This window comes from Pteropus vampyrus, unplaced genomic scaffold (genome assembly GCF_000151845.1).
Source record: "Pteropus vampyrus isolate Shadow unplaced genomic scaffold, Pvam_2.0 Scaffold1100, whole genome shotgun sequence".
NCBI classification, from domain to species: Eukaryota; Metazoa; Chordata; class Mammalia; order Chiroptera; family Pteropodidae; genus Pteropus; species Pteropus vampyrus.
In genome coordinates this window covers 27,062-53,543 of record NW_011889881.1, presented here as the reverse complement: position 1 = coordinate 53,543, position 26,482 = coordinate 27,062, and the positions used below count along the sequence as shown (strand labels likewise).

Below are 26,482 nucleotides of genomic sequence, written 5' to 3'. Positions count from 1 at the left end.
CCCTGGGTTCCTGGCTTCCTCTCTAGGCTTCCGGGGGCGGTTTCCGCATCTCTGTTGTTGGCGGGAGGAGCAGCCCGGGTCCTGTCATGCCCCGCGGCCAGGCCCGGGGTGGCGCGCGCGGAAACCCTACGGCTCCTGTGCTCGCGCACTGCGGCCCAGCCACGCCGGCGCGGGGAAGGGCTGCTGCCCGGCGGGCACGCACCGGGACCGAAACCCCAGCCCTACCCTCTCCCCTGCCGCAGGAGGCGGCCGCTGCGAGTCCGAAGGCCGCGGGCCTCCCAGGCCCACCCTCAGCCTGCAGGCCGCTCCCGCGCCTCGCGTCAGACCCGATTTGGGCTCTGGGGAAGAGAAACGTCATGGAAGCCGAAGATCTCCAGGAGGAGTTGACCTGCCCCATCTGTCTGGACTATTTCAAGGACCCAGTGTCCATCGAGTGCGGTCACAACTTCTGCCGCGGCTGCCTGAAACAGAATTGGGCACTGGGCGGTGGCTCGTTCCCCTGTCCCGAGTGCCGGCAGCTGTCGTCTTCCGCTTCACTGCGACCCAACTGGGCCTTGGCCCGGCTCGTGGAGAAGACGCGGCGGGGGCGCCAGGGCCCAGTGTCCTCCAGCCTGTGCTGTCGCCACGGGGAGCCACTGCGGCTCTTCTGCGAGGACGACCAGCGGCCCGTGTGTTTGGTGTGTAGGGAGTCCCAGGAGCACCAGGCCCACACTTTGGCGCCCATCGATGAGGCCTTCGAGAGCTACCGGGTGAGCTGGCCGTTAGGGGGCTGCTGGTGTTGCCCAGGAATGTTTACCGTTTACTTAACTTTCATAAAAGACCCTCGAGGTGGCTGCTAGTCTCATTGGAAACATGAGCACCCCTTGAGACTCAAAGAAGTTATGCTACATGGACCTTAGAGCTGGAGTTCAAACTGGGAGTGGAGAGGGTGGTGTAAAGTTCATCACTGTGGAGAATTTTCAAGGGACTATCTCTGGGAACTTTTAGTTTGACAGACATCCTGAAAGGGTGTATACCAGTGCTGTCCAATAGAAATAATGCAAACTACATATGTAATATTTTTCTAGTGGTAAAAAGAACAGGTGATGTTAATTTTTAATAATATTTAACATAATTATCCAAAATATTGTTTAACATTAATAGTTATGAAGAATTATCAATGAGATGGTTTACTTTTTTTTTTAATAGTATGTCTTTAAAACCTGTGTGTACTTCATTTATAGCTCATACCAATTCAGACTGTCCATATTTCAGGTGCTCAAATGGGTAATGGATGTTGTATTGGACAGTACAGGGCTATCCTATAGATGTCATAGACAACTGATGATTTGGGAAAAGCCTGGCTTGGAATGACGAGGCTAGGTTTTGCTACTAGCTTCCTTCATCAGTGGGAAGATCACTTAATGTTTTAATTGTAGATTATCTGTCCTGTCTCTTTTGTTAAGAAGCTTCAGTTGAATAAATCAGTTTATCTTACTCTGCTCTAGCCACACTGGCCTTCTTGCTTTGGTTTCAAGGCTGTTCTCTCTCTCTACCCACACCTTCCATCCTCTAGATCTTACTCGCTTTTAGCTTGAAGACCTTCCTTGATCATCCTTTCCAGAGTAACCCTACCCCCTTCCATTCCTGATGGTATAACTCCAGTGGTCTCCAACAGAATTGGTATCTAGTAAGTACTGGTTGAATGCATGAATTTAATGATACAAGTTAAAGTGTTTTGTAAACTATAAAACGCTGTACAATTTTATCAGCTAACTACAAACAGGAAACAGATGCAAAGCTGGACAAGGACATATACATTAATTCCTTCATGCAGTAACATTTATTGATGCTACTTTATGCCAGGCATTCTTCTAGAATTGGTCATAAACAAATGAAAGACACGGGTCTTGTCTTGTAGGATACATAAGCATGTAGCCCAGTAATTTAAGTGTGTGAGAGTTATCCAGGTTTGTACCCAGTACACAGAAGGTCTGAGGTTGAAGTCATCAGTGAGGAGAGAGGAATGGCTTCACACAGAAGTTAAACATGAGTTCACTCTTGAAAGGTGAGTACAACAATGTAGGGGGAGGATAGTCAAGCCAAGGGAATAACATATTCAGTTTGGCAGCGTGGAATAGCATCTGATATGTAAGAAGACTGGAGGTTGCTTGATATTTCTGTAGTGTAGAGCCCTGGAGAGAAGATGGTGGGAGTTGAGGTTGAAGAGTCAGTGGCCATGTCATGAAGGATCTTGGTCACAACTTTCTCTTTGAGGTAGTGGAGAGTCACTGCAGGATTTTAAGGCAGGGAATAACACCATCAGTTTTTTGTTTAAGAAAGTTCCCTCTGGCACCTGCGTAGATGGAGAAGATCAGTTAGACTGCAGTTGCACCATTTCAAGCAGGAGATAATAAGGGCCTGAATGAGTGCAGGACAGGGAATATAGAGAAGAGGGAATGGGTCCATTATGAGCTGAAGTTAAATGTCTAATTGGACTTGATAGGTGAGGGAGAGAGGAGTCTATGGCGGCAGCCCAGGTTTCTAGTGCTCATTTTGGAACATGTGGAGCGTGAAGTAATTGTGACAGGAAGTCCAAGGAAGAGGGACAGGAGGTAGGGGGCTTTGGAGGCTTCAAACAGTATTTTAGAATTGTTAGCTATCCTTGAAGTCATAGAAGTAAGCAGATGAGAGTCCCCCAGGGAAACCACATAGAGGGTTAAAAAAAAAGGGGGGGGTGGATAAAGGGAAATTTGGGAAACACTAGTGCTTAATAGCCAACAAAAGAGATTGAAAGGACTCATTAGAGAAATGGAAGGGAAAATACACTTGTGGGTAAGGGCTGAAGCAAATGTAAGTGGATACATATGAGGGGAAACATAGCCCTTAAATCTTCAATCTTCAATAATAATGATAATAATAGCTATCAGTTATTATTTACATACCACCCACAGTTCTAAGCATTTTCTATACAGTAATTCTTTAATTCTTAGAGCAACCCTATTAGATGGATTTTATTATCCCCATTTTGCAGATGAGGCAACTGGTACACAGAGATGTGAGGTTACTTGCCCAAGGTCACAGTTAGGAGGTACCAAAGTTTAAACTGAGGTTCTCTAACTCTTAGTCCATTGTACTTTTCACTGTCATATCTAATCTAGCTGAGAAGACTTCTTGGAAGAGGTAGGATTTCAGGATTAACTAAACTGTCCAACAAGTTGGGGTGACTAGGTGAGAATAACATTGGGATGGCCTGAATGTTACAAGGTTGATTGGATTGGTGTTCAGGAGTCACTTCATTTGGCAGAATTCCCCCGTGTCTGTCCTTCTCTGTACCCTCCTTTGCTTGGTCACTGCTCCATTTATCCGTCTCCTCCATTTATCCATCTCCAACTTCATCCGTACCCCCCAGTTAGTTAGAGAAAAGATTAAGTTGCTCTTGGGTGGAGCTACTCTGTTTTCAAGCATCCCATTCCCAGTTCATACTCAGATGGGTGGACTGTTTCTTAAAACTTGGGAGTTCCCTATGTCCGAGGAAAACATCCCCATTCTACATTCACATCTGAGCCCTGCAAACAGTGTGCCAGAAACTTTCTCTCAGGATCTGAACTCCTGAGCACTGCATCCAGAAAACCAGCTTTGATGAATTCCTACCCCACTTCTTTTTCTCTCTTGGGCCACACCAGTGGCTCAGGATATACATTAGGATGACCTGGGAGCTCTTTTAAGAAATACTCAAGACAGTGCCCTCCCCACCCCTCAGGCATTTTGATTCACTTGGTGGGGTCTTTGGCATCGGCAGTGTTTAAAAGCTCTTCTAGGTTATTCTAATGTACAAATAGGATAAAGAACCATGATCTTATATCTTAATATTTTCACAGAGGGATATCTCAAAAAGTTTTTTAGAACATAAGTTGTTTTTAAGAGAATCATCAGTGGTGGGGGAGAAAGAAAGAGAAATAGCTTCATAAACTTCAGGGAGCAGATTGTTCGTGCGGAAAAGGCTTCCAAGCACAGCTCTTCTTATACTCATGCCAATATTTAGTCTGCTGACTCTAGGAGCTAATCCCTCCATTGTTGTTGATTTATTTAATAAATATTTCGAACATCTGTTTTGTGTCAGACACTGTACTACAGTATCAGACATAGCACTAGGGTTATGATGGTGAACAAGACAGATAAAAAGACTGTTTCCGTGGAGCACACAGTCCAGTTGGGTTGGGGTTGAGAGGGAGACAATAGATAGACAAATAAATGAAATAATCACAGATTGTGATATTCTGTGAAAGAAATATTGTGCCATGCCAGACCAGTAACTGGGGCTTTAATAAGGTGAACAGGGTAGCGCTCTTTGAGGAGATGACATTTCAGTTGAGACTTGATGGTTGAGAAAGGAGCCAGCCATCTGAGGAACTGTGGGAAGAGCATTCCAGGCAGTGGACAGCAAATGCAAAGACCCTGAGGCTGGGAAGAACTGGACATATTTTTGGAACTGAAAAAAGGTCTGTGCGCTTGGAGCATCATGAATGAGGGCTAAAGTAGAATGAGATGAGTTGGGAGATGTAGGCAAAAGGTGGGGTTATATCTGGCTATAATAAGATGTTTGAATTTTTTTGGTTTTGAGGAAAGCTAGTGAAGGATCTTAAGCAGGTTAGTGACATAATTTGATTGGTTTTTGGAAAGATTATTCTGGCTGCTTTGTGGATATCAGATGAGAGAAGGACAAGATTGGAAGCAGGGAAACTAGTCATGGAGTTAATAGTTGGCCAGACAAGAGATGATGGAGGCTTGAACTAGAGGGTAGCAGTGGGGACAGTAAGTAGGCTGATTTGATGTCTATTTTAGAGGTAGATCTACCTGCTTGGATTGAATGCAGAGATTACAATGACTGAAATTCATAGAATCTAAGAGCTGGGATTGTATTTAAGAGACCATCTAATCCAGTTGTTTTCATCTTATAGGTAAGGAAATGTGTGAGGCTGGCTTTCTCATAGATGCATAACTAGTTTGTGAAAATCTAGACTGAAACTCATATCTGATTTGAAGTTTAATGTTGTTTGAACTACATGACCACAATTCAGCAAATGTCTTTATTCCATAAGTGTATGTACTTTATTATACTTATGTTTTTATATACATATAATTTTCTGATGTTAAATGAAGAGAAAGTGATTTTTAAAAACTAGCAAGCTTTGAAATGCTAGGTGTTGCCCTCTTGTCACCTCCTGGCAGTTTCTGTTATTGTAGGGGAGTTTTCTAATCTCTCTAAAGGGTTCCCAAATTTAACTCAGGGACCCTTTTTATATCCCAACTGTGGCAGGATTCAGCACAACTTAAGTAGAGTTTTAGATTATAGAACCAACCATACAGGATAATTCATGCATACTGGACTTGTTAAAGGCTTTTAAAGAATTGAAAAATTCTGTTTGAAAGATTATTTAATCTTTTTCATTATTAAGCACAAATGAAAACTTTAAAAATCTTAGTCACATTCAAAGGAGCTGTTCATCTCATTACAAGCCTCACATATACACAAATTTGACAGTGACCAAAAAGTGGTAGTTATATAATTGAACGAAGGAACAAAATTATTTGAGATAGCTTACTGAGTAGCAGGATAGTGTACCTATTTAAGTTAACAACTGGGGGTAAGAAATAGCTTTTATAATGTTGGAAAACATTCTGTTGGAAAGAAAATAGCACAGGTGATTTTGTGATATAAAAATCCCATTATAACCTAATTTTATTTCCCCCAAGATTTTACAATGCAATTTCCAAGCATACATCAAAGTTGGAAGAATTTGATAATACCAGTATACCCATGTCTAGATTCTTCCATTAATATTTTATTCTATTTGTTTATCACCTGTCTATCCATCTGTCTATATCTTCTCCGCATGCATCAATTCTTATTTCCTTTTGAAGCATTTTAAAATTAATACAGACAGTACACTTCTGCCTATACTTTAGCATGCTTATCATTAACTAGACTTAACATTTGTTTGTGGTATTTTTTGCAGTAACATTAAATACAATTAAATAGACACATTTTAAGTGTACATTTCTTGAGCTTTGACAAACACTTGGGTACTCCAAGCCCTTTTCAAGATAAAGAACATACCCCAGAAAGCTCCTCATGCCCTTTCCCAGTTATTCTCTTCTTTCTTTCCTCACCCAGTACAACCACGGTGCTGATTTTTTTTCCACCACAGATTAGTTTCGTCTATTCCAGAACTTTATAGAAATGTACTCTTCTCTATGGGCCCTTTTGCTCAGTATATTGGTTTTGAAATTCATCCATCGATAGTGTGTTACTTTTTACGGCCAAATAGTATTTCATTATGTGACCATACTGCACATCTTCCTAATAATGGATGCCTGGGCTGTTTCCAGTTTTTGGCTCTTAAAATAAAGCTGCTATGAATATCTCATACAAGTCTTTTTGTAGACACATATCTTAATTTTTCTTGGGTCTAGGAGTAGAAAGGCTGGGCATTAGGATTCATGTATTTTTTTTAAATTAATTAACTTTTTAATGGTGACATTGGTTAACGAAATCCAATGTTTCAGCTGGACGCTTTAACTGTAAGGCATATATATATTTACACTGTGTGTTCACCTCCATAGTTAGATTTCTGTCACCACATATTTGACCCCCTTTACACCCTATCCTCTGGTAACCACTAGTCCATTGTCCATGTCCATGAGTCTCTGTTTGTTTGTACTGTTCATTTGTTGCTTTTAGGTGTATATCCCAAATGTAAGTGATATCATGTGATTTTCAGCTTTTTCTGTCTGGCTTATTTCACTTAGCATGATTATCTTGATGTCTACCCATGTTGTCTCAAATGGCAGTATTTCATCTCTTCTTTTGGCTGGCTAATATTTCATTGTGTATATATACCACAGCTTCTTTATCCAGTCATCTATTGTAGGACACTTCGGTTGCTTCCATGTCCTGGCCACCGTGAATAATGTTGCTATGAACATTAGAGTGCAAATATCTTTTCGGATATGGGTTTTCAAATCTTTGGGGTAAATACCCAGTACAGGGATTGCTGGATCATATGGTAGATCAATTCTTAGTTTTTTGAGGAACCTCCATACTGTTTTCCACAGTGGCTGTACCAATTTGCAATCCCACGAGCAGCGTATGAGGGTTCCTTTTTCTCTGCATCCTCTCCAACATTTGTTATTACTTGTCCTGTTGATTATAGCTATTCAAACAGGAGTGAGGTAGTATCTCATTGTGGTTTTGATTTGATTTTCCCTAATAGGTTGCGATGTTGAGCATCTTTTCAAATATTTGTTGGTCGTTTGTATGTCCTCTAGGGAGAAGTGTCTATTCAGATCTTTTGCCCATTTTTTTGAATGGATCGTTTGTTTTTCTGTTGTTATTGAGTCGTATGAGTTCTTTGTATATTTTGGACATTAGGCCCTTATTGGAGGCATTGCTTGCAAATATATTTTTCCATTCGGATGGTTGTCTCTTTACCTTGTTGATGATTTCTTATTCTGAGCAGAAGCTTTTTAGTTTAATGTAGTCCCATTCATTTATTTTTGCTTTTACTTCCCTTGCTTTTGAGGTCAAATTCATAAAATCCTCTCTTTAAGTCCAAGGTCCTTGAGTTTAGTTCCTATGTTTTCTTCTATGCACCTTATTTTTCAGGTCATAAATTCAGGTCCTTAATCCATTTTGAGTTAGTTTTGGTGTGTGGTGATAGACAGCAGTCTAGTTTCATTCTTTTGCAGGTGGCTTTCCAGTTTTCCCAGCACCATTTATTGAAGAGGCTTTCCTTTCTCCACTGTATGTTTTTGGCTTGTTTTGTCAAAAATTATTTACCCATATAAATATGGGTTTACTTCTGGGCTCTTGATTCTGTTCCACTGGTCCGTGTGTCTATTTTGCTGCCTATACCATACTGTTTTGATTACTGTCACTTTGTAGTGTAATTTGAAGTCGGGCAGAGTGATGCCTCCAGCCTCGTTCTTTTTTCTCAGGATGACTTTGGCAATTCAGAGTCTTTCGTATTTCCATACAGATCTGATGATTTTTTGTTCTATTTCTTTAAAAAATGCTGATGGGATTTTGATGAGGATTGCATTAAATCTGTATAAAGCTTTAGGTCATAAGGTCATTTTAACTATGTTGATTCTTCCAATACAGGAACACGGAATATCTTTCTATTTCTTTGTATCTTCTTCGATTTCTTTTAATAGGGTCTTATAGTTTTCATTATATAGGTCCTTCACATGTTTTGTTAAATTTATCCCTAGGTATTTTATTTTTTTTGTTGCATTTGCAAAAGGAATTATTTTTTCCACTTCTTTTTCTGATGCTTCATTATTAGAGTATAAGAATGCTATGGATATTTGAACATTGATTGTGTATCCAGACACTTTACTGTATTTGCTTATTGTTTCTAGTAGTGTTCTTGTGGAGTCTTTAGGGTTTTCTATATAGAGAATCATGTCATCCACAAATAGTAACAGTTTGACTTCTTTGTTTCCTATTTGGATGCCTTTTATATTTTTCTCTTGCCTCATGGCACTCGCTAGGACCTGCAATGTTATATTGAATAACAGTGGCGATAGTGGACGGCCTTGCCTTGTTCCTGATCTTAGAGAGAAGGTTTTTAGTTTTTCACCATTAAGTATAATGTTGGCTGAGGGTTTGTCATATAAGGCCTTTATTATGTTAAGGTACTTTCCTTCTATACTAATTTTGTGAAGTGATTTGATCATGAATGGATGCTATATCTTGTCAAAGGCTTTTTTGCATCTATTGATAGGATCATATGATTTTTATTTTTAAATTTGTTTATGTGGTGTATCACATTAATCGATTTGCATGTGTTGAACCATCCCTGTGCCTCTGGGATGAAGCCCACTTGATCATGGTGTATACTCTTTTTAATATGTTGCTGTATTCAGTTCACTAGTATCTTATCTGGGATTTTTGCATCTGTGTTCATGAAAGATATTGGTCTGTAGTTTACCTTTTTTGTGTTATCTTTACCAGGTTTGGTATCAGGGCGATATTGGCCTCATAAAATGCATTGGGAAGTATTGCCTCCTCTTCGATTTTTTGGAAGAGTTTGAGGAAAGTAGGTATTAAATCTTCTTTGAATGTTTGGTAGAATTCACTGGTGAAGCCATCTGGTCCTGGACTTTTACTTTTTGATAGGTTTTTGATGATTGTTTCAATTTCCATACTGCCGATTGGTCTGTTAGATTTTCCAGTTCTTTTTGATTCAGTCTAGGAAGGTTGTACTTTTCTAAGTACTAGTTCATTTCTTCTAGGTTATTAAATTTGGCGTTATATACTTTTTTCATCGTATTCTTATATGATCCTTTGTATTTCTGCGATGTCAGTTGTAATTTCCCCTCTTTCATCCCTGATTTTGTTTATTTGTGTCCTTTCTCTTTTTTCTTTAGTGAGTCTAGCCAGGGATTTGTCAGTTTTATTCACCTTTTCACGAACAAGCTCTTCGTTGCATTTATTTATTTATATATTGTTTTCAATTTCATTTATTTTTGCTCTAATTTCGATTATTTCTTTCCTTCTGCTGACTTTAGGCTTCATTCGTTCTTCATTTTCTAGTTTTTTAAGATGAGGCGTTAGGTTGTTTATTTTTGGAGATAGGCCTGTAATGATATGAACTTTCCTCTTATGACCGCTTTTGCCATGTTCCATAGTTTTGATATGTTGTACTATCATTATCATTTGTTTCTATGTATCTCTTGATCTCTCTTTTTATTTCTTCCCTGACCCAGTTATTCTTCAGTAGCATGTTGTTTAATCTCCATATATTTGTGGTTCTTCCCTCTTTCATTTTGCAGTTGATCTCTAGTTTCAAAGCATTATGATTAGAGAATATGGTTGGTATGATATCAACCCTCCTATATTTGTTGAGGCTATCTCTGTGTCCCAGTATGTGGTCGATTCTTGAGAATGTTCCATGTGCACTAGAGAAGAATGTATGAGCAGCTGTTTTGGGATGGAAGGCTCTGTGAATGTCAGTTATGTCCAGTTGGTCTAATGTGTCTTCTAAGGATGTTATTTCCTTATTGATTTTCTGTTTGGATGACCTGTCCATTTCCAACAGTGAGGCGCTTTGGTCTCTTTCTACCTCTAGTTCTGTTAGTAATTGCTTTACATATTTCGGGGCTCCCTGATTGGGAGCATAGATATTAATAAGTGTTATGTCTTCTTGGTGCATGATTCCCTTTATCATTATGAAGTGTCTCTCAATATCTTTCTTTACTTTTTTTTTTTATTTCGAAGACTATTTCATCTGATATTAGTACCGCTACTCCCGCTTTTCTCTGAATGCCATTTGCTTGAAATGTCATTTTCCACCTTTTCACTTTGAGTCTATATTTGTCTTTGGAGCTGAGATGTGTCTCCTGGAGGCAGCATATGGTTGGGTTTTGTTTTTTGATCCATTCTGCAACTCTGTGCCTTTTTATTGGTGAGTTCAGTCCATTTACATTTAGGGTGATTATTGAAATATGAGGTCTTCTGATTTATTTTTAGATTTCTGCTTTCTGGTAGCTCAGTGTTTCCATTGCTTCCTTGTCCTTGTGTTTCTGTTGGATTAATGTATGTTTAGTTTTACTCAGACCTTTTTCTAAAGTGGTTGTATCATTTCGCAGACCTACCAACATTGTATGAGAGTTCTGGTTGCTCCACATCTTGCCAACTTTGGTATTGTCAGTCTTTTAAATTATCTGACTTTAAGCACTGTCATTTATAAATGATTGAAAGAAAAGTAATACCTATTAGTTTTATTATTCTAGGGAAGAGTTAAAAAATTAATTGTGCTGCTTATTTCCTAGTTCTATTCATTTCTTTTTTTTGTCTTTTAAACTTTTTATTTTGGTGTACATCTGGACTCACAGAAAGTCACCCTAGGCCATTCTTCAGCATTTGATAGTTTTAACCAGTTTTTAATTTAAATCTTCTCTTTCTTTGGTGTATGAGAAACCATTTTCCCATAGTTTTTCACCAGCCATTCAGCTTCTTTGTAGGACTTTCATCCTCTGTGTACCCCTTGTAGTTGTTCCCATTTCTAGCCTTGATCCTCCTTTTACTGTGTAGAATCTTACTGGGTGATTTTACTCACACTCATGGCTTCAGCTGCTACCTGTGCTTTAACCCCTAAATCTGCTTCTGCAACTCAGATATCTTTCTTGACTCTTAACTGCTAACTCTATCCACTTGGATGCCCCACAGATATCTCAAACTCAATTTGTTCAAGTCAAATTTATTTTCCTTCCTTTTATTTACATATTGTTCATCTTCCTATATTTTCTAATTTGGTAAATAACCTATAGTCTGTTTACTTAAGCCAGAACCCAGGGGCTAAATCTGGACTCCTTCCTGCAGGCATTTGGTCATCAGTTCCTACTGGCTTTCCTCTTGTGTGTGTCTCTAGCCTGCCTTCTGTTGCTAAGGTCATGTCTCACATTGTGCTATTAGGTGCTGCCCCTCTACAGCCCACTTTGTTAATGCTGATTGACTCATTTTATTTTTAATAGCTTATTCAGGTTTTTAAATTACAGAAAATGGTATATGCCTCTTGTAGACTTAAAACGAAACAGAAATGTATTAAATTTCTAGTTTTCCCTCTCCTAACTTTTAAGCCATTCTTATTCCCCAGAAATAACCAGTGTTAATAATACTTAGGTATATATCATTCCACGTATTCTTTCTGTTCACCCATACATGCACGCGCACGCGCGCATGCACACACACACACACACACACACAAACACACAAACACACATTCTTTTCAAAACAATTATACAATGCTATTGTTTTACAGCTTAGTTTTATCTTAATATAACATGCCAATATATAGCTACTTGAAATTTATGTAGAGTATCAATATACCATAATTTATTTAATAATTTCTCATTGATAATGAATAATGCAGCAGTTAATACTCCTCTACATATTATTTTTGCTAGTGCTTTGTTGCATAGATTATTAGAAGTAAGATCATACACATTTTAAATTTTGTTAAGTCTTGCCAGTGCCCTTCGAAAAGATAGCAGCTTTTTATTTTTCTACTATTACGGTGCCAGAGGCTTTTTCCCTTGCCGATACTAGGCATTTATTAATCCTCTAACAATTTTTAGTTTTTGCCACCTTAATAGGCAAAGTGTATATAGTGTTAGAACAATTTCAGATCAGAATATTATTCTGAAGACAACCTATGACTGTCTTCATCATTTTCTCAATATTGTTTTCTGTTTGGATTAGGTGACTTTTAGCTCTTGAACAAGGAGGATCCTTAGAGGGATGATTTTTCTCTAATATATGTTTCTGCTGGCAGGATAAACTTCTTGCGACTCAGTGCAGTCTGACAGCCAAGATGAAGAATGCCATGCATTTACAGGACATGGAAAAGAAGAATGCAACAGAGTGGAAGGTAACAGCAGAAGTGGTTGGGCATTTCTTAGCCTTGAGGTTCTTTTAGTCTGAGACTCCTTATGGGGTTTCACTGAGAAGAATTTGTATGATGTCATCGGTTGTCAGACCCCTTGCAGATAAGGTGATAGAACAGGAAGTACATATCTGTCCCTACTGACCTGTGGCTTTGGGTGATGTGAGTTCCATACACTTCATCTCCATATCTACCTCTACTTTAAGGTAGTGCCTCTCTCTTTCCCACATTTTCTTAAGTGTATGCCCCAGGTTGGAGTTGGTTTGGGTCCATGGCATTGTGAAAGTAAATGGACTTTGCTTTCAGAGATCCTGTTCTAGTTGGGAGGCATGATATGTGTACACTCATGTATATCTAAAGATTTAACGAAACTAAACAGTAGGTGTTCTGAGGGGTAAATTAAATAATAAATATGAAAGTGCATTTTAGTTTAAAAAGTACACAAAGAAGGCATTGCTACCAGTAGTAGAGACTCAGATGTTACAAAGACGAATTAATGCTATAAAGACCAGTATAAAGATATCAAGTAAGTATAAATAGAGGGCAGGAGCTTTTCTAGAGGAGGTGATTAGGAGGGAAGGACCATGGACTGTTGGGGAGTCATGTGCAAGGAGTTTAGGAGGAAGGACCAGGCAGAACAAGGACTGAGAAAATCTCATGTGGCTATAGAACAAGATGAAGATTCAGCAATTGAGATTAAGTGCAGAGTTTGCAAAGCTGCACCACTTTCTGGCTGAAGAAGAGCAACTGTTTCTTGAGAGACTGAGAGAAGAAGAAGAAGAGACAAAGAAGAAATGGGATGAGAATACATTAAGGCTCAATCAGATAATCACTTCCTTGAAGGAGCTCATCTTAGAAGTCAAGGAGAAGAACCAGAGCTCCATCCTGGAGTTGCTTCAGGTGAGACAGGCAGGGGAGGGGTTACTAAACATCACTAACTGAACTATCTCTTGTCTTTAGAGCTGAATGTCTTTCCTAGTGAGTGGGTTTAAAAGAAGAAATATTTTCTCTGTCGATAATTGCATTACTACTGTCATACAATTAAAGAGCCAAAGATTTACTATTCAAAAGAAATTAATGTAAAATGTAGGTATGATTCACCTGGTCTCATAGTTTATCTAGGATGTGAAGCACATCTAAGACTTTTCTATTTGTCTTATTTATACATTCATAATTTTTTGTTAAAACAGTAAAACAAAACAAAATCACAAAGTAGATAATTGTATCAACAGTTTTTAGGAGAAATTTATCTTTCTCACTAAATTTTAATCATTACAATCATGGCTTGATATAATTTTGTTCTTAGCCCCAGATTTTGATTAGTATGTTCATGTAAATAATTTTTATACCTAGCAACTTTTAAAAGATTATAATTCTAACTCATTAGCCCTTAAATTTGGGACTTTAGACCAGTTTATTATCATAAGTTAATTTTTACCTTTATATCCTCTGTAGGTAAAGTGCCCTTATAGCTTCTTTCAGTTTTTGGGTGCAGTCTAACTTTTGTGACTGCCTCTTTTTTTCCTCTCACTGAAATAATTTACCTTTGGTCTTAGAGCCCTCAGAATGTCTCTTTTCTCCATCTCATGTGACTAAAAATGAACCATTGAAGGGTGTTCTCAAGAATACCTTCAATCTACTATTACTATTTTCTCATCAGCAGGAGACAACATTCTATTCTACTCTTAAGGAAGATGGAAACATCACCCACTGACCAGTATTTTCAACAAGAAATTGTTAGCTGGGAGTTATGTGGTATCTAGATGTAATGATTTCCAAGAATTGTCTAGAACTTTTACAACTTGCTTGAACAGTGAAGTTCCCATTACATATCCAGTCATATACTCTAGCAGAATCCTTGAAATAACACATTTAAACACTTTTATAAATATAGGTTTAATGTCTAGTCAGAGTCTGAAACCTCAAAGGTACACAGGAGTCAGCAAAGTGCTTACAAAAAAACATATCATCCAACGTAAGTGTGAGGTTAGCAAATGATTAAAGATAGAACTGGATCATAGAATCTCAGAGCCTAAGAGGACATATTTTACTAATTCATTCATTCATTCATCTATACATCCATTCATCTATCCATCCATGTTTTTCATTTATTCCTTCACTTTTAGTCTATAACTCCTTTCCATTCTTCTTAGAAACATTGAAAATAAAAACGTTCATTGTGCTTTAATCTTTTTATTTGCAAAATGTACAGTATTGCTTGGGTTTATGTATTTTTAAGTTATGCAGTGAGAGTTCTTGTTGCATTCTCTTTCTTGTTTTTTTCCTTGGGCACTATGTTTTTAAGAGCCACTCTTGTAACTGTATATACATTTAATCCATGTGTGCATTCACCATATTTTGTTGCTTGGTATTAATCTGTCAAGCTACAGTGAAATGATTACTATCTACTCTTATCATTATTATTTTCTTCCTTTTGGGTTTTTGGGTTTGCTTTGTAGCTCTTTCTTCAGTCTCTTGAGTTTGGTATGCTTAGCTTATTTATATTCTTTTTTTTTGTTTGCTGATAAATATATTTAAGCTATATTTTCTTTATTTAGTTAAAGCAGTACTTTAACTAAATAAACATATTTAAAAACATGTTTATTTAGTTAAAGTATTGCTTTAACTAAATAAAGAAAATATAGCTTAAAGTATTGCTTTAACTAAATAAACATGTTTAAAAACATTTTAAGTATAACATCCATGGAGAAAATATGTAAATCATAAGCTTGACAGATTGCTACCAAGTGACCCACTCATGTAACCACCACAAAAGTCAAGAAATAGAACACACTGGACATGGTTCCATAGTGTAGCAGTTAGCACGTCTGCTTTACACACAGAAGGTCCTGGGTTCGTGCCCCACTGGAGCCATAGTCCATGGTCTATGGCCATGCCACCCTGAACAAGCCCGATGTCTGATCTCCATAGCTAAGCAGGGTCGGGCCTGGTTCGTACTTGGATGGGAGACCACCTAGGAAGATCAGGTGCTGTAGGCATAAATAATAATAATAAAGGAAGGGAAGGAGGGAGGAGACAGAGAGAGACAGAGACAGAGAGAGACAGAGAGACAGAGAGACAGACAGAGAGAAAGAAAGAAATAGAACACAAATAGCATCCCAGAAACCCTCTTCAATGTCCCTTCCCTCCTCAAAATAGTCCCTGTTGAGACTTCTCACACTTTTATTTTGCTTATTTTTGAATAAGAATCTTTATGTCTGGCTTATTTTGCTCAACATTATGTTTGTGAGATTAATTCATGTTGTAGGTAGCAACAGATGTTTGTTTTCATCACTGCATAGCAGTAATTCTCAACCAGTGATTTTGTTCCCCAATGAGCACTGTTTGGAGACATTTTTGATCATCACAACTCAGGGGTGGTTACTACTAGCATCTAGTGTTTAGAAGCTGTGGATGCTGGTAAACATCCTATCATACACAGGACACGCCATTGCTCCTGCTCCCAGCAAACTTTTTCAGCCCCAAAAGTTAGTAGTGCTAAGGTTGAAAACTCTGCTGTATAGTATAGCTGTGCCTTGGTGTCTGTGGGAGATTAGTTCCAGGATTCCCCATGGATACCAAAATCCATGGATGTTCAGGTCCCTTATTAAAATGCGTAGGATTTGCATATAACTTATACATATCCTACTGTATACGTCCCCCCCCTCTTTAATCACCCCTGCCACCCCACTTCCACCCCTGGCCTATGGATGTTGCCATTTCCCCTTAAGAACTGGATCTCTGAAGGTGGGGCGTCTGCTCCCACATGCTCGCTGCATGCACCCGAGGCCGGGCACCTGGCGTACCCGGGGTATGGTCTGTGGCTCCACCTGGGCCCTGAACCCAGGGCCTTCTGAGTGTAAAGCAGATATGCTAACCACTACACTATGGAGCCACATCCAATACTGTATACTTTAAATTATTTCTAGATTACATATACATATATATAATACATACATAAAATGCAACGTAAATAGTTGTTATTTTGTATTTTTAGGGAATAATGACAGGAAAAAATGTCTGTACATGTTCAGTATAGATGCAATTATGGTAGGCCTAACTACAATTAGCAACAACGTAACATTAAAAAACATCTTTTCTACCTGCAATTGGTTGAATCCATAGAAGGAGAACCCAGTGGAGAGCCAACAGTATTCCATTGTAGCAACATACCAAAACGTATTATTCATTTTACTGTTAGCAAAATTTGGGTTGTTTCTAGTTATTACTGTTAAAAAAAGCAGTTACAAGCATGTTTCTTTTTAGTGCACACATGTATACGTCGCTGTCAGTTATGTACCAATGAAAGCAATTCCTGATCACACTGGTTGTACCAAGTTACACTATTGTGAGCAATATGTGGGAGATCCAGTTACTGTATATCCTCATCAATACTTAGAATTGTCAGTTATTTCATTTTAACCATCCTAAATGATGTATAATGTTACCTCATACCTTCAATCAGCACCTCTTCTTTCCTCCCGAAAGGTAGATGGCATTTCTTTGATAACTAATGAGATTGAGTACTTTTTCAAATGGTAATTAACCATTTGGATATATTCTTTAAAAAAAAAAAAAAAGCTTTTTTGAAGTATAATAATATTATATAATTCATCCATTTTAAGTGTACAATTGAGCGATTTTTATATTTTTACTGAGTTATGCAGTCCTTACCACAATCCAGTTTTAGAGCATTTCCATAAGATCTCTTTGTGCTTGTTTATAGTTAATCCTGTTCCTAACCCCAGCCTCAAACAACCTACTTTCTGCCTCTGTAAATTTTGCTTTTTTGAATTTATCACGTAACCAGAATCATAAAGTCTGTGGGCTTCTGTATAGGGTTCTTTCATTTGGTATAATGTTTCTGAGGTTATGTTAGTTTTGTATTTGCATTCATTTTTTAAATTCTTGAATGGTATACATTGTAGAATACACCACATTTTCTTTATCTTTTCTCCAGTTGATAGCCATTTGGGTGGTTTCTACCTTTTGGCTATTATGAATGGTGCTCCTCTGAACATTTGCCTGCCATTCTTTGTGTCAACATGTTTTCATTTCTCTTGGTAGATAGTAGAAGCAAAATTGCTGGGCTGTATGGTCTATTTATATTTAACTTTTTAAGAAATGAAAACCACAATGAGATACCATCTTACACCTGTTAGAATAGCTATAATCAACAGGACAAGTAATAACAAATGTTGGAGAGGATGCGGAGAAAAAAGAACCCTCATACACTGCTCGTGGGATTGCAAATTGGTACAGCCACTGTGGAAAACAGTATGGAGGTTCCTCAAAAAACTAAGAATTGATCTACCATATGATCCAGCAATCCCTCTACTGGGTATTTACCCCAAAGACTTGTAAACTCATATCTGAAAAGATATTTGCACATCGATGTTCATAGCAGCATTACTCATGGTGGCCAGGACATGGAAGCAACAAAAGTGTCCTATGATAGATGATTGGCTAAAGAAGCTGTGGTACATATATACATAAGAGATGAAATACTGCCATTTGCAACAGCATGGGTGGACCTCAAGATAATCATGCTAAGCGAAATAAGCCAGACAGAAAAAGTTGAAAATTACATGAAATCACTTATATATGGGGTATAAACCTAAAAGCAACAAATGAACAGGACAAACAAACAGACTCATGGACATGGACAATGGACTAGTGGTAACCAGAGGGTAGAGGGTGTAGGAGGAGGTTGATGGGGTAAAAGGGGTCAAATATGTGGTGACAGAAAGAAATCTAACTATGGGCGGTGAATACACAATACAATATATATGTGCCTTACTGTTAAATTGTACACCTGAAACTTAATGGATTTCATTAACCAATGTCACCAAAAACAAAACAAAACAAAACAAAAAACCTGCTAAACTGTTATTCAAAGTGGCTGAACCATTTTAAATTCCCAGCACATCTTCACCAACATTTGTTATTTTCTGTGATTGATAGAGAATAGATGGAAAAGTAGGCGAAAAGCCATGAGAGAGTTAATGTCATAGTGCTAAATTTAGGAGAAAGAATGGGGTTTCAAGAAAGGGATTGATGGACATTGTCAAATAGTACAGAGGGGTCACATGAGAAAAAAGATGACGTTGTGTCAATCGTTGGCTTTGGCAGCATGAGATCATATGTCACATTAACAAAAGCAACTGAGAGAAAAATACCTGCCCACAAGTTGAGTACTAGATCTCAAGAGGAAAGTACATAATTTATTTCTTTCTTCTCTTCACAGGATCCAAAAGATCTGTTGACCAGGTATGAGCTCCTGCTTTCTTATGGGGGCCTGAGTGGAATAGTAAAGATACAGCTTGAGCAGTGGGGAAACAAGGCCTGGGCTCCATTGAGCAATCCAGCCACCCCTTGAGAGGTCTGTGGAGGAGGAATTCTCTTCATTTTTTCAAGGAGGAATGGGAGAGAAATGGTCTGAACTCTGGGCTTGGAAACTTCACATGAGAGTTAGGGGTCTTGGCTGCCCTAGTTATCTCCTAAGAAGAAGAACGGCCTTCTGTACTTTTTTTAGGAGTGAGGACCAGAATATGGACTATACCCTTGAAGTTCTAAAGGTGAATACCGTGTGCCGTATACCGTTGATGAAGGAAATGCTGAAGCTATTCCAAGGTGAGCAGAATTTCTAGGAGTTGGAGCTCCCTAGAAGTCTTTTAAATAAGAAATCTGGAAAGGAAAGAGGAAACAGAGCATGTAGGTAACAGGAGTGTCAGGAAAAGTGGTAACGACTTAGGAATAGATATATGTTTCATTAAAAAAAATTTTATTTAACACACACTGTGTGTTATAAGGTACTAGTAATTCAAAAAGAAAAAGATCTATTCCTTCTAAGAATTCATAAACAAATTGGATAGACATATCAGTTACTGTAAAGTGGGATTCAGTGTTTATCAGTGGTACGAATAAAATATTACAGACGTACAGAGGGAGAGCTCTATTTGAGGTGAAGTAGGGAAGTTTTCATGGCAGAGATGACAGTTGTTCTGGGATTTAGGGATGAGTGGGAGTTTGCCAAGTGGAAAAAGAGGGTGTACTCTTCTAAGCAGAGGCAACAGCATGAGCTAAGGTGTGGAGAAAATGGAGCAGAGGGTATCCAGTGTGACTAAACCATAAGGTGCATTGTGGGGAAAAGTTAGAACTGAGGTTGAGAAGATGAGTGTAGGAAAAACTGAAGATAAACTTATTGAATCTTCAGAGAAGTACCAATGCACGTACATGTTGTAAAAGCTATGCAGACAGTTCTCACATACACATCCCTGATTAAGAACCATGTTGTGAATGTTCTCTTCCAGCTAAAATGAAGTAACAGGGACTGGATTTACTCTTTGCCTGAAATTCAGTTAGTTAAAAACAAAACAAAACAGACAAAACAAAACAATACTAGAAAGAAAAGTTTTCAGAATGCTGGGCATTAGGCAGTGAAGGACAATGATCCCTGAGAATTGTGAAACAGATGAGGTGAGCCCTATGATTGTTTCGGCCTATATCCTTGAGAGAGTTTTCAGGCCATCTCAGGAAGGATTAGCAGAGGTGGAGCCAGGTAGACTCCATGGGTTGAAGAATGGAATTGAGAGTCCAGGGAGAACAAAAAAGTGACAATTTGCAGAGTATTGGACAGTATTGGAAAGGAGAAGACTGTATATATAGAGAGAGCTCTGATGATCTGCACAGGCACCCTCTGAATTTTCAGCAGAGTACCAATCAGCACATGCTTGTAAACTACCCAAGGTTGAGGAAGCAGATTTCTAAAATGATTAGAAGGAACAGTTTGTGGTGCTCATACAGGGCTGGGAACAGTGCTTGTACCTACAAGCCAGACTGGAAAACTCTTAATTCATGGGGCACTGGATAGAGTAAATCTTGCCTCATTAGTGAGCAGTAATTAGCCCTTTGCTGAACACTGCTTTGGACCTAACTTACAAATCATGAAAGCAAGACCCCCAAATGATCAAATTATTTCCAAGTAACTGCATCCCAGCACAAGCTCAAGAAGATCGATTGGGATTTTAAAAAATAAGTATGTACCCAACCACGTAAATTCACAATGCCTGGCATCCAATCAGCGATTACCAGGCATGCAAAAAGATAGGAAAATGTGACCCATAACGAGAATAATCAATCTAAACTGACCCAGGATTGATCAGGATGTTACAATAAGCATAGGACAATAATATTTTTATAACTGTTCCATAATAGGCATATAGAGATAAGGAAGATATATAAAAAATCCCAGATCAAATTTCTAGAGATGAAAACTACAGTGACAGAGATTAAGAATACTGGTTGGAATTAATAGGTGGTGATTAGACATTAGTGAAGTTGAAAATGAAGCACTGGAAACTGCAAAAGGAAATGCACAGAGGAAACAAAAACAAAAAATGAAAAGTGCCTTAGTGAGCTGTGGGACAACTTCATATAGCCTTATATATGCTAATTGGGGTCCCTGAAGGAGAGGAGTAGGATGGGATGAGACAAAAAATATTTGAAGAAATAATGGCCAAAATTTTCACAATTTGTTGAAAACTATAAGTACACAGATTGGATAAACCCAATAAACCTTAAGCCCAAGAAATATGAAAACTACACCAAAACCAGTGATAATCATGTGAGCCAATTCCTTATATTCTCTTTCTCTATGTATACATTCATAGTCTGTTTTTTTCTGTTTCTCCTGGGAACCCTGACTAATGAATGTTTAAATAGACAACACCATGGAGTTTGTAACATTTACAAGTAAAATATACAAGAACAATAGCATGAATGTTGGGAGGGGAGAGATGGAAGTATACTATATAGTTCTTATATGTGAAATGGTGTAACATCACTTGAAAGGTAGACTTAGTTTAAGATGTATACTATAAGCCTCACAGCAACCACTAAAATAAAACAGTTATAGCTAATAAGCCAACAAAAGAGATAAAGTGGAATCATAAAAAATGTTTGATTAATCAAAAAGAAGGCAGAAAAAGGAAAAGAATAGAAAACATGTAACGATGAAAGATACAAACCAAATTATATTAATAATCATATTAAACGTAAATGGTCTGAATATCCTAATCAAAAGATGGAGATTAATTGGATTGGATAAAACAAGTCTCAGCTATATATGTGGCAAGAAACACATTAAATATAAAGATTCATGTATGTTAAAAGTAAAACAATGGAAAAAGATATACCATGCTAACATTCGTCAAAAGAAATCTGGAGTGGCTATTTTCATATCAAAGTAGATTTCAGAGCAAATATTACCAGAGATAAAGAAGGTCATTTTCTGATAAGTGGGGTCAATTCATCAGGAGGACATAACAGTTCTAAACATTTGTATATCTAACAATAGCTTTAAAATACATTAAGCAAAACTAATAGAGCTGCAAGGAGAAAAAGACAAATCTACAATTATAGCTGGAGTTTTCAGTACTTTTTCAATTTTTAGAATAAGTAGGCAGAAAACAGCAAGGATATATTAGTAGACTTGGAGAACACTAGCAGCCAACTTGACCTCACTGTAGAACACCCAACAACAGAAGAATACACATTCTTTTTAAATGTATGTGGAATGTTTTACTAGATAAACCAAGGTAGCCCATAAAACAAATCTCATTAAATTCAGAAGGATTCAAGTTATACAAAGTATGTTTTCTGACCATAATGCATTTAAGTTAGCTATTAGTAATAAAATATCCTTGGATGATCCCCCAAATGTTAGGCAGCTAAATAATACACTTCTCAATAACCCACGAATTAAAGGAGAAATCAAAAGGGAAATAGAAAGTACCTCAAATTGAATGACAAGGAAAACACAACACATCAGAAATGGTGGGATGCAGCTAAAGCAGTACTTATGGAAAAATTTATAGCACTACCCTATATTAAGAAAGAAGAAAATTCTCACATCAGTGATCAGTTTCTACCTTAAGACACTGGAAAAAGGAACAAATAAAGCCCAGAGTAAACAAAATAATGGACATAGAAATCACTGCAATACAATACAGGAAAACAGAAAAAATAATGAAACCAAAAGGCCTTTTTTTCAGATTATTGATTTTGTTGATATACCTTTAACCAGAATGACTAGAAAAAAAAAGACACACATTACTGAGACCAGAGGGCAACTGAGTCTGGGGCTTGTGCTGCCTGTGCCACTCAGCCAATAGACTGATGCAGGAGTTGGGACATTTAGAATAAGCGTTTATCGTCAGAGTACTGGTGACCTGAGAAGGCAGCAGGTTAACACCTTAAAAACTGCCTTGCCTTCTCAGTCCAGCTTAGGGTACTTAAGGGAAAATCAAGACATTATTCTAGGGACTACAAGATGGTTCTGGGGGGAATCTGTTATGCTTCCCAGAGTTGTTCCTCTGGCAACGTGGTCTTCTGGTGGCTTTAGCGACCCAGAACAAAGATGAGAATAGTCTGGAAAGAATGCTAAACCAGAAGGACTGCGGTCAGGAAGCATAATGGCATTAATCCTAAGTTTCAGGGCAACTTTTTATGGCAGGGAATGTTCCAACCTCTGAGTCAAGCTGCTGGGGGCAGTCTATTGTTAAACTATAGGACAAGGGAACGTGAAGCTGGAGACTCTAAGGCCTTTACTGCGGAGGTCTCAACCGGGCCCTTCTTCATTACTAACATCAAGAAAGGGAGGCGACATCACTACATATTCTACAGATGATGGTAGGATAATAAGGGAATATTATGAGCAACTTTATGCTGATAAATTCAACAGCATAGGTGAAATGGACAAAGTCCTTACAAGATACAAATGACCAAAATTTACTCAAGAAAAAATAGATAACCGGAATAACCTCATTTCTTTTAAAGATTGGTGTTGTAGTTAAAAACCTTCCTAAATGGTTTTACTGGTGAACTCACCAAATATTTAAGAAATAAGTATCTATTCTATATGAATTCTTACAAAAAAATTGAAGAGGAAAGAATATTTCCTAATTTATTCTATGAGGCCTACATTACCATGATACCAAAGTCAAAGACATTACAAGAGTAAAGAACTTCCTATTGGTGTAGATTAATGTTCCCCATGAACATAGAATAGTTCTAAAGAGAATTTTAACATATTGAATCTAACATTAAAAGGTTAATACATCACAATCAAATGGGATTTATCCAAGAAAAGCAGGGTTGGTTTAACATTTGAAAAGTAATTGTCATTCACCACATTAGCGAACCAAAAAGAAAACTATGATCACCTCAGTTGATGCGTAAAAAACATTGTCAAAACCTAATATCCATTCCTGATTGAAAAACAAGACAAACTAGAGAGACGTGGACATTCTGAGAGGAAAGAGAATTTGGAGGCAGGGAGACCAAGGAAGATGTTACAGACAGAGTTAAAGTGAGAGATTCTGAAGGTCCAAGTGAAGACAGTGGCAACGGGAGTGGAGAGGAGGAAAAGAACCTGATAATTCAGGGGTAGAGTTGATAGAACTTGGTGGCTAATTAGTTATCAAAGGTCAGAGGGAGAAAAGAGTCAAGTAACCTCAAGATTTCAGAGTGTGAATGTTTAGGGAGAGTTAATGCTCTATACCTTAAAGAATAAAGAGGACAATGATGTCTGCATTTGAGGGGGGATCAGTACAAAGATGGTGGAAGGGGACTTAGGATAATGAGTTCCATTTTGAGTTATCTGTTGGGGGCTTGTGGAGATGCCCAGAGAACACCTGGAACCAGTGAAGAGAAACCTTGTTAATGATGACGTCGTGTACCTGTATGAAGAACCAACCTTGGACTAGTTCTGATTCAACAAGTCAGAATTTGTTAATGTTTCTCCAAATTTTGTGCTGATTGTGACTTAGGGCCATGAAATAATGAGCTCCCCATTTTCTAGGTATTAGTCTTTTAGAGCAGAAAGGAAATGAGGATTTCAGGTTGCTACAGGTCATAACATAGCCACTAGGCCCACTGAGTGAGCATCAGTAGAGAGGCAGTGAGGAGTCTCATCTCTGATAGTACTGGTTAGGAGGTGAAGGATGGAACTGAAGTTGGAAAAGATGGGCATTTCTGGAGGAGGGTTGGTGGTAAGCCGTTGCATTATTTATCTTAGCTCTCATTTTCTTTGCAGTGGTTGTCAGTCCAGCTATAGACACAGCTCATCCCAAACTTATCTTCTCCCAGGAAGGGAGGTACGTGAAAAATGGAGCATCAGCCAGTTCTTGGCCGTTATTTTCTACAGCGTGGAACTACTTTACTGGATGGAAGAATCCTCAGCAGAACACTCATGTTTTGGAGAAATTTCAGCACTTACCCTGTGTTTTAGGAAAAAACGTTTTCACTTCAGGGAAACATTACTGGGAAGTTGAGAGCCGAGATAGCCTGGAGATTGCGGTGGGGGTGTGTCGAGAAGACATCATGGGGATTGCTAGTAGTTCAGAAATATGCCCCAATGAGGGCATCTGGGCTATTTGTTGGAGTTCTGCTGGCTATCGGCCCCTAACAGGCTCTTCCGTAAGTTCTATCAGGCAAGAGCCAGCTCTTCACCGGGTGGGAGTTTTCCTAGATCATGGGGCTGGGGATATCTCATTCTACAGTGCTGTGGATGGAGTGCACCTGCACACTTTTTCTTGTCCTTTAGTCTCACGTCTCCGGCCATTTTTTTGGTTGAGCCCATTAGCATCTTTAGTCATCCCACCAGTGACTGGTGGGAAATGAGCTGTTCTTTCCCTGACCAAGAATACCTCCCTGTATCTCAGTCTGGGGACATCCATCCCTTGGCCCTCTTCTTTCACTTCATGGATATTGATCCTTGATAGTACAGCAGTTCTGTCCATTCATTTTTAATTCATGTTTTGTTCAGCTCCCTGTATGTCCTGTGCATAGACAGATATGGCAGACACTGTTGGTTGCCTTTCTAGTAGCCACTTATTCCACCTCTCTCCTCTTCTGGTGTGCACCCACCATGTACTTCAGGAGGAGCAGTCCCATGTGAGGTAATTCTGGCCAGTGAGACAGGATGGGAAATTTTCCAAGGTGAGGAAACTTTCTGGGGAAAGTTTCTGTAGCTGCTAAAACAATGTTTGTGAAGACACATCCCCTCTTCTGATGTTAGCAGCTGTATTGGAACTGAGGAGAGTCAGTAACAGTGAGAAGGAAGAAGAAACATGATCTTTGTTGGCATTGTCAAACTTGGAATTTCCAAAGTCTCAACCTTGTTATATTGAGATTATTGCTCCATTATTATAAAAGGCAGTTTCAGTTGCATTTTGGTTACTTGCAGTCCGAAGTATCCTAACTGGTACTCTAGGCACATAGCATGGATAGCTCACAGTTTTGGCTTATTTCATTTTTTCTGAAACTCGACAGATTTATAGAATCCCTTTCTACTCAGTCATGTAATTCCTCTTTCCAGTAAGTACTGATATCCCTTGGTTTTCTGGATCAGAAAATTGAGGCAGTGTTCCCGTACTTTGCCCATGCTGTTACTTCTCTTCATCTGACCGTGTCTCAGCCTCAAGCGTTTGTTATGCTATCCATTTCTCAAATTCATATATTGTATATGCAAATTTATTAATGTCATATTGAAAATGTTAAAAAACCAAGTATTTACACTGTGCTGGTCTTTTTACATAATGTTCTCCTATGACTCTTCTAAAAGCTCAGTGAGATGGAAGTTAAAATCCTATTTTTTCAAATGAGAAGACAAACTTTTAGAATAACTCACTCAGTGTTGCTTAGCTGGCAGTGGAAGTGTTGGGATTAATCCAGATCTGTCTGAGATGAAAGCCTACATGCTTTCCTTCTCTACATTTACTTGTAAGCGTTTATTGAATGCAGATTGTGGTTCAGCATCATCTTTGTTTCTTATTTTCTCATGTATTTTTATCTGGTATTTGTGTTTTTCTCACTTTACCTTTCTGCCCTAGATTGTACACACTCTGAGGATTGTGAAAGTTACTGGATAGTTATTTTTTAAATAATGATCGTTTCTCTCGTTTAAAGTTGTGTACTTATTGTAGAAAACTTGGAATATATGAAAAATGTAAAGAAAATTAAAGTCACCAGTGATTCCACCATTA

The 26,482-nt window shown here is 38.3% G+C and overlaps 1 protein-coding gene and 1 pseudogene across 2 annotated transcripts; both read left to right on the top strand.

Annotated features, from left to right (window-relative positions):
• Positions 1-17: 17 nt before the first annotated feature.
• Positions 18-26,482, top strand: TRIM4 (tripartite motif containing 4). Of its 2 annotated transcripts, XM_011386315.2 has the most exons (6): positions 22-749; positions 12,324-12,419; positions 13,104-13,334; positions 18,682-18,704; positions 18,970-19,067; positions 24,532-26,482. In XM_011386315.2, exons 1-6 carry the CDS (start codon positions 87-89, stop codon positions 25,116-25,118), a joined length of 1,698 nt encoding a protein of 565 aa, XP_011384617.1. In that variant the 5' UTR covers positions 22-86; the 3' UTR covers positions 25,119-26,482. The 2 variants fall into 2 exon arrangements, with proteins under 2 accessions (XP_023382338.1, XP_011384617.1); XM_023526570.1 differs by lacking the exon at positions 13,104-13,334 and having other exon boundaries at positions 18-749.
• Positions 15,318-15,433, top strand: LOC111734399 (annotated as a pseudogene).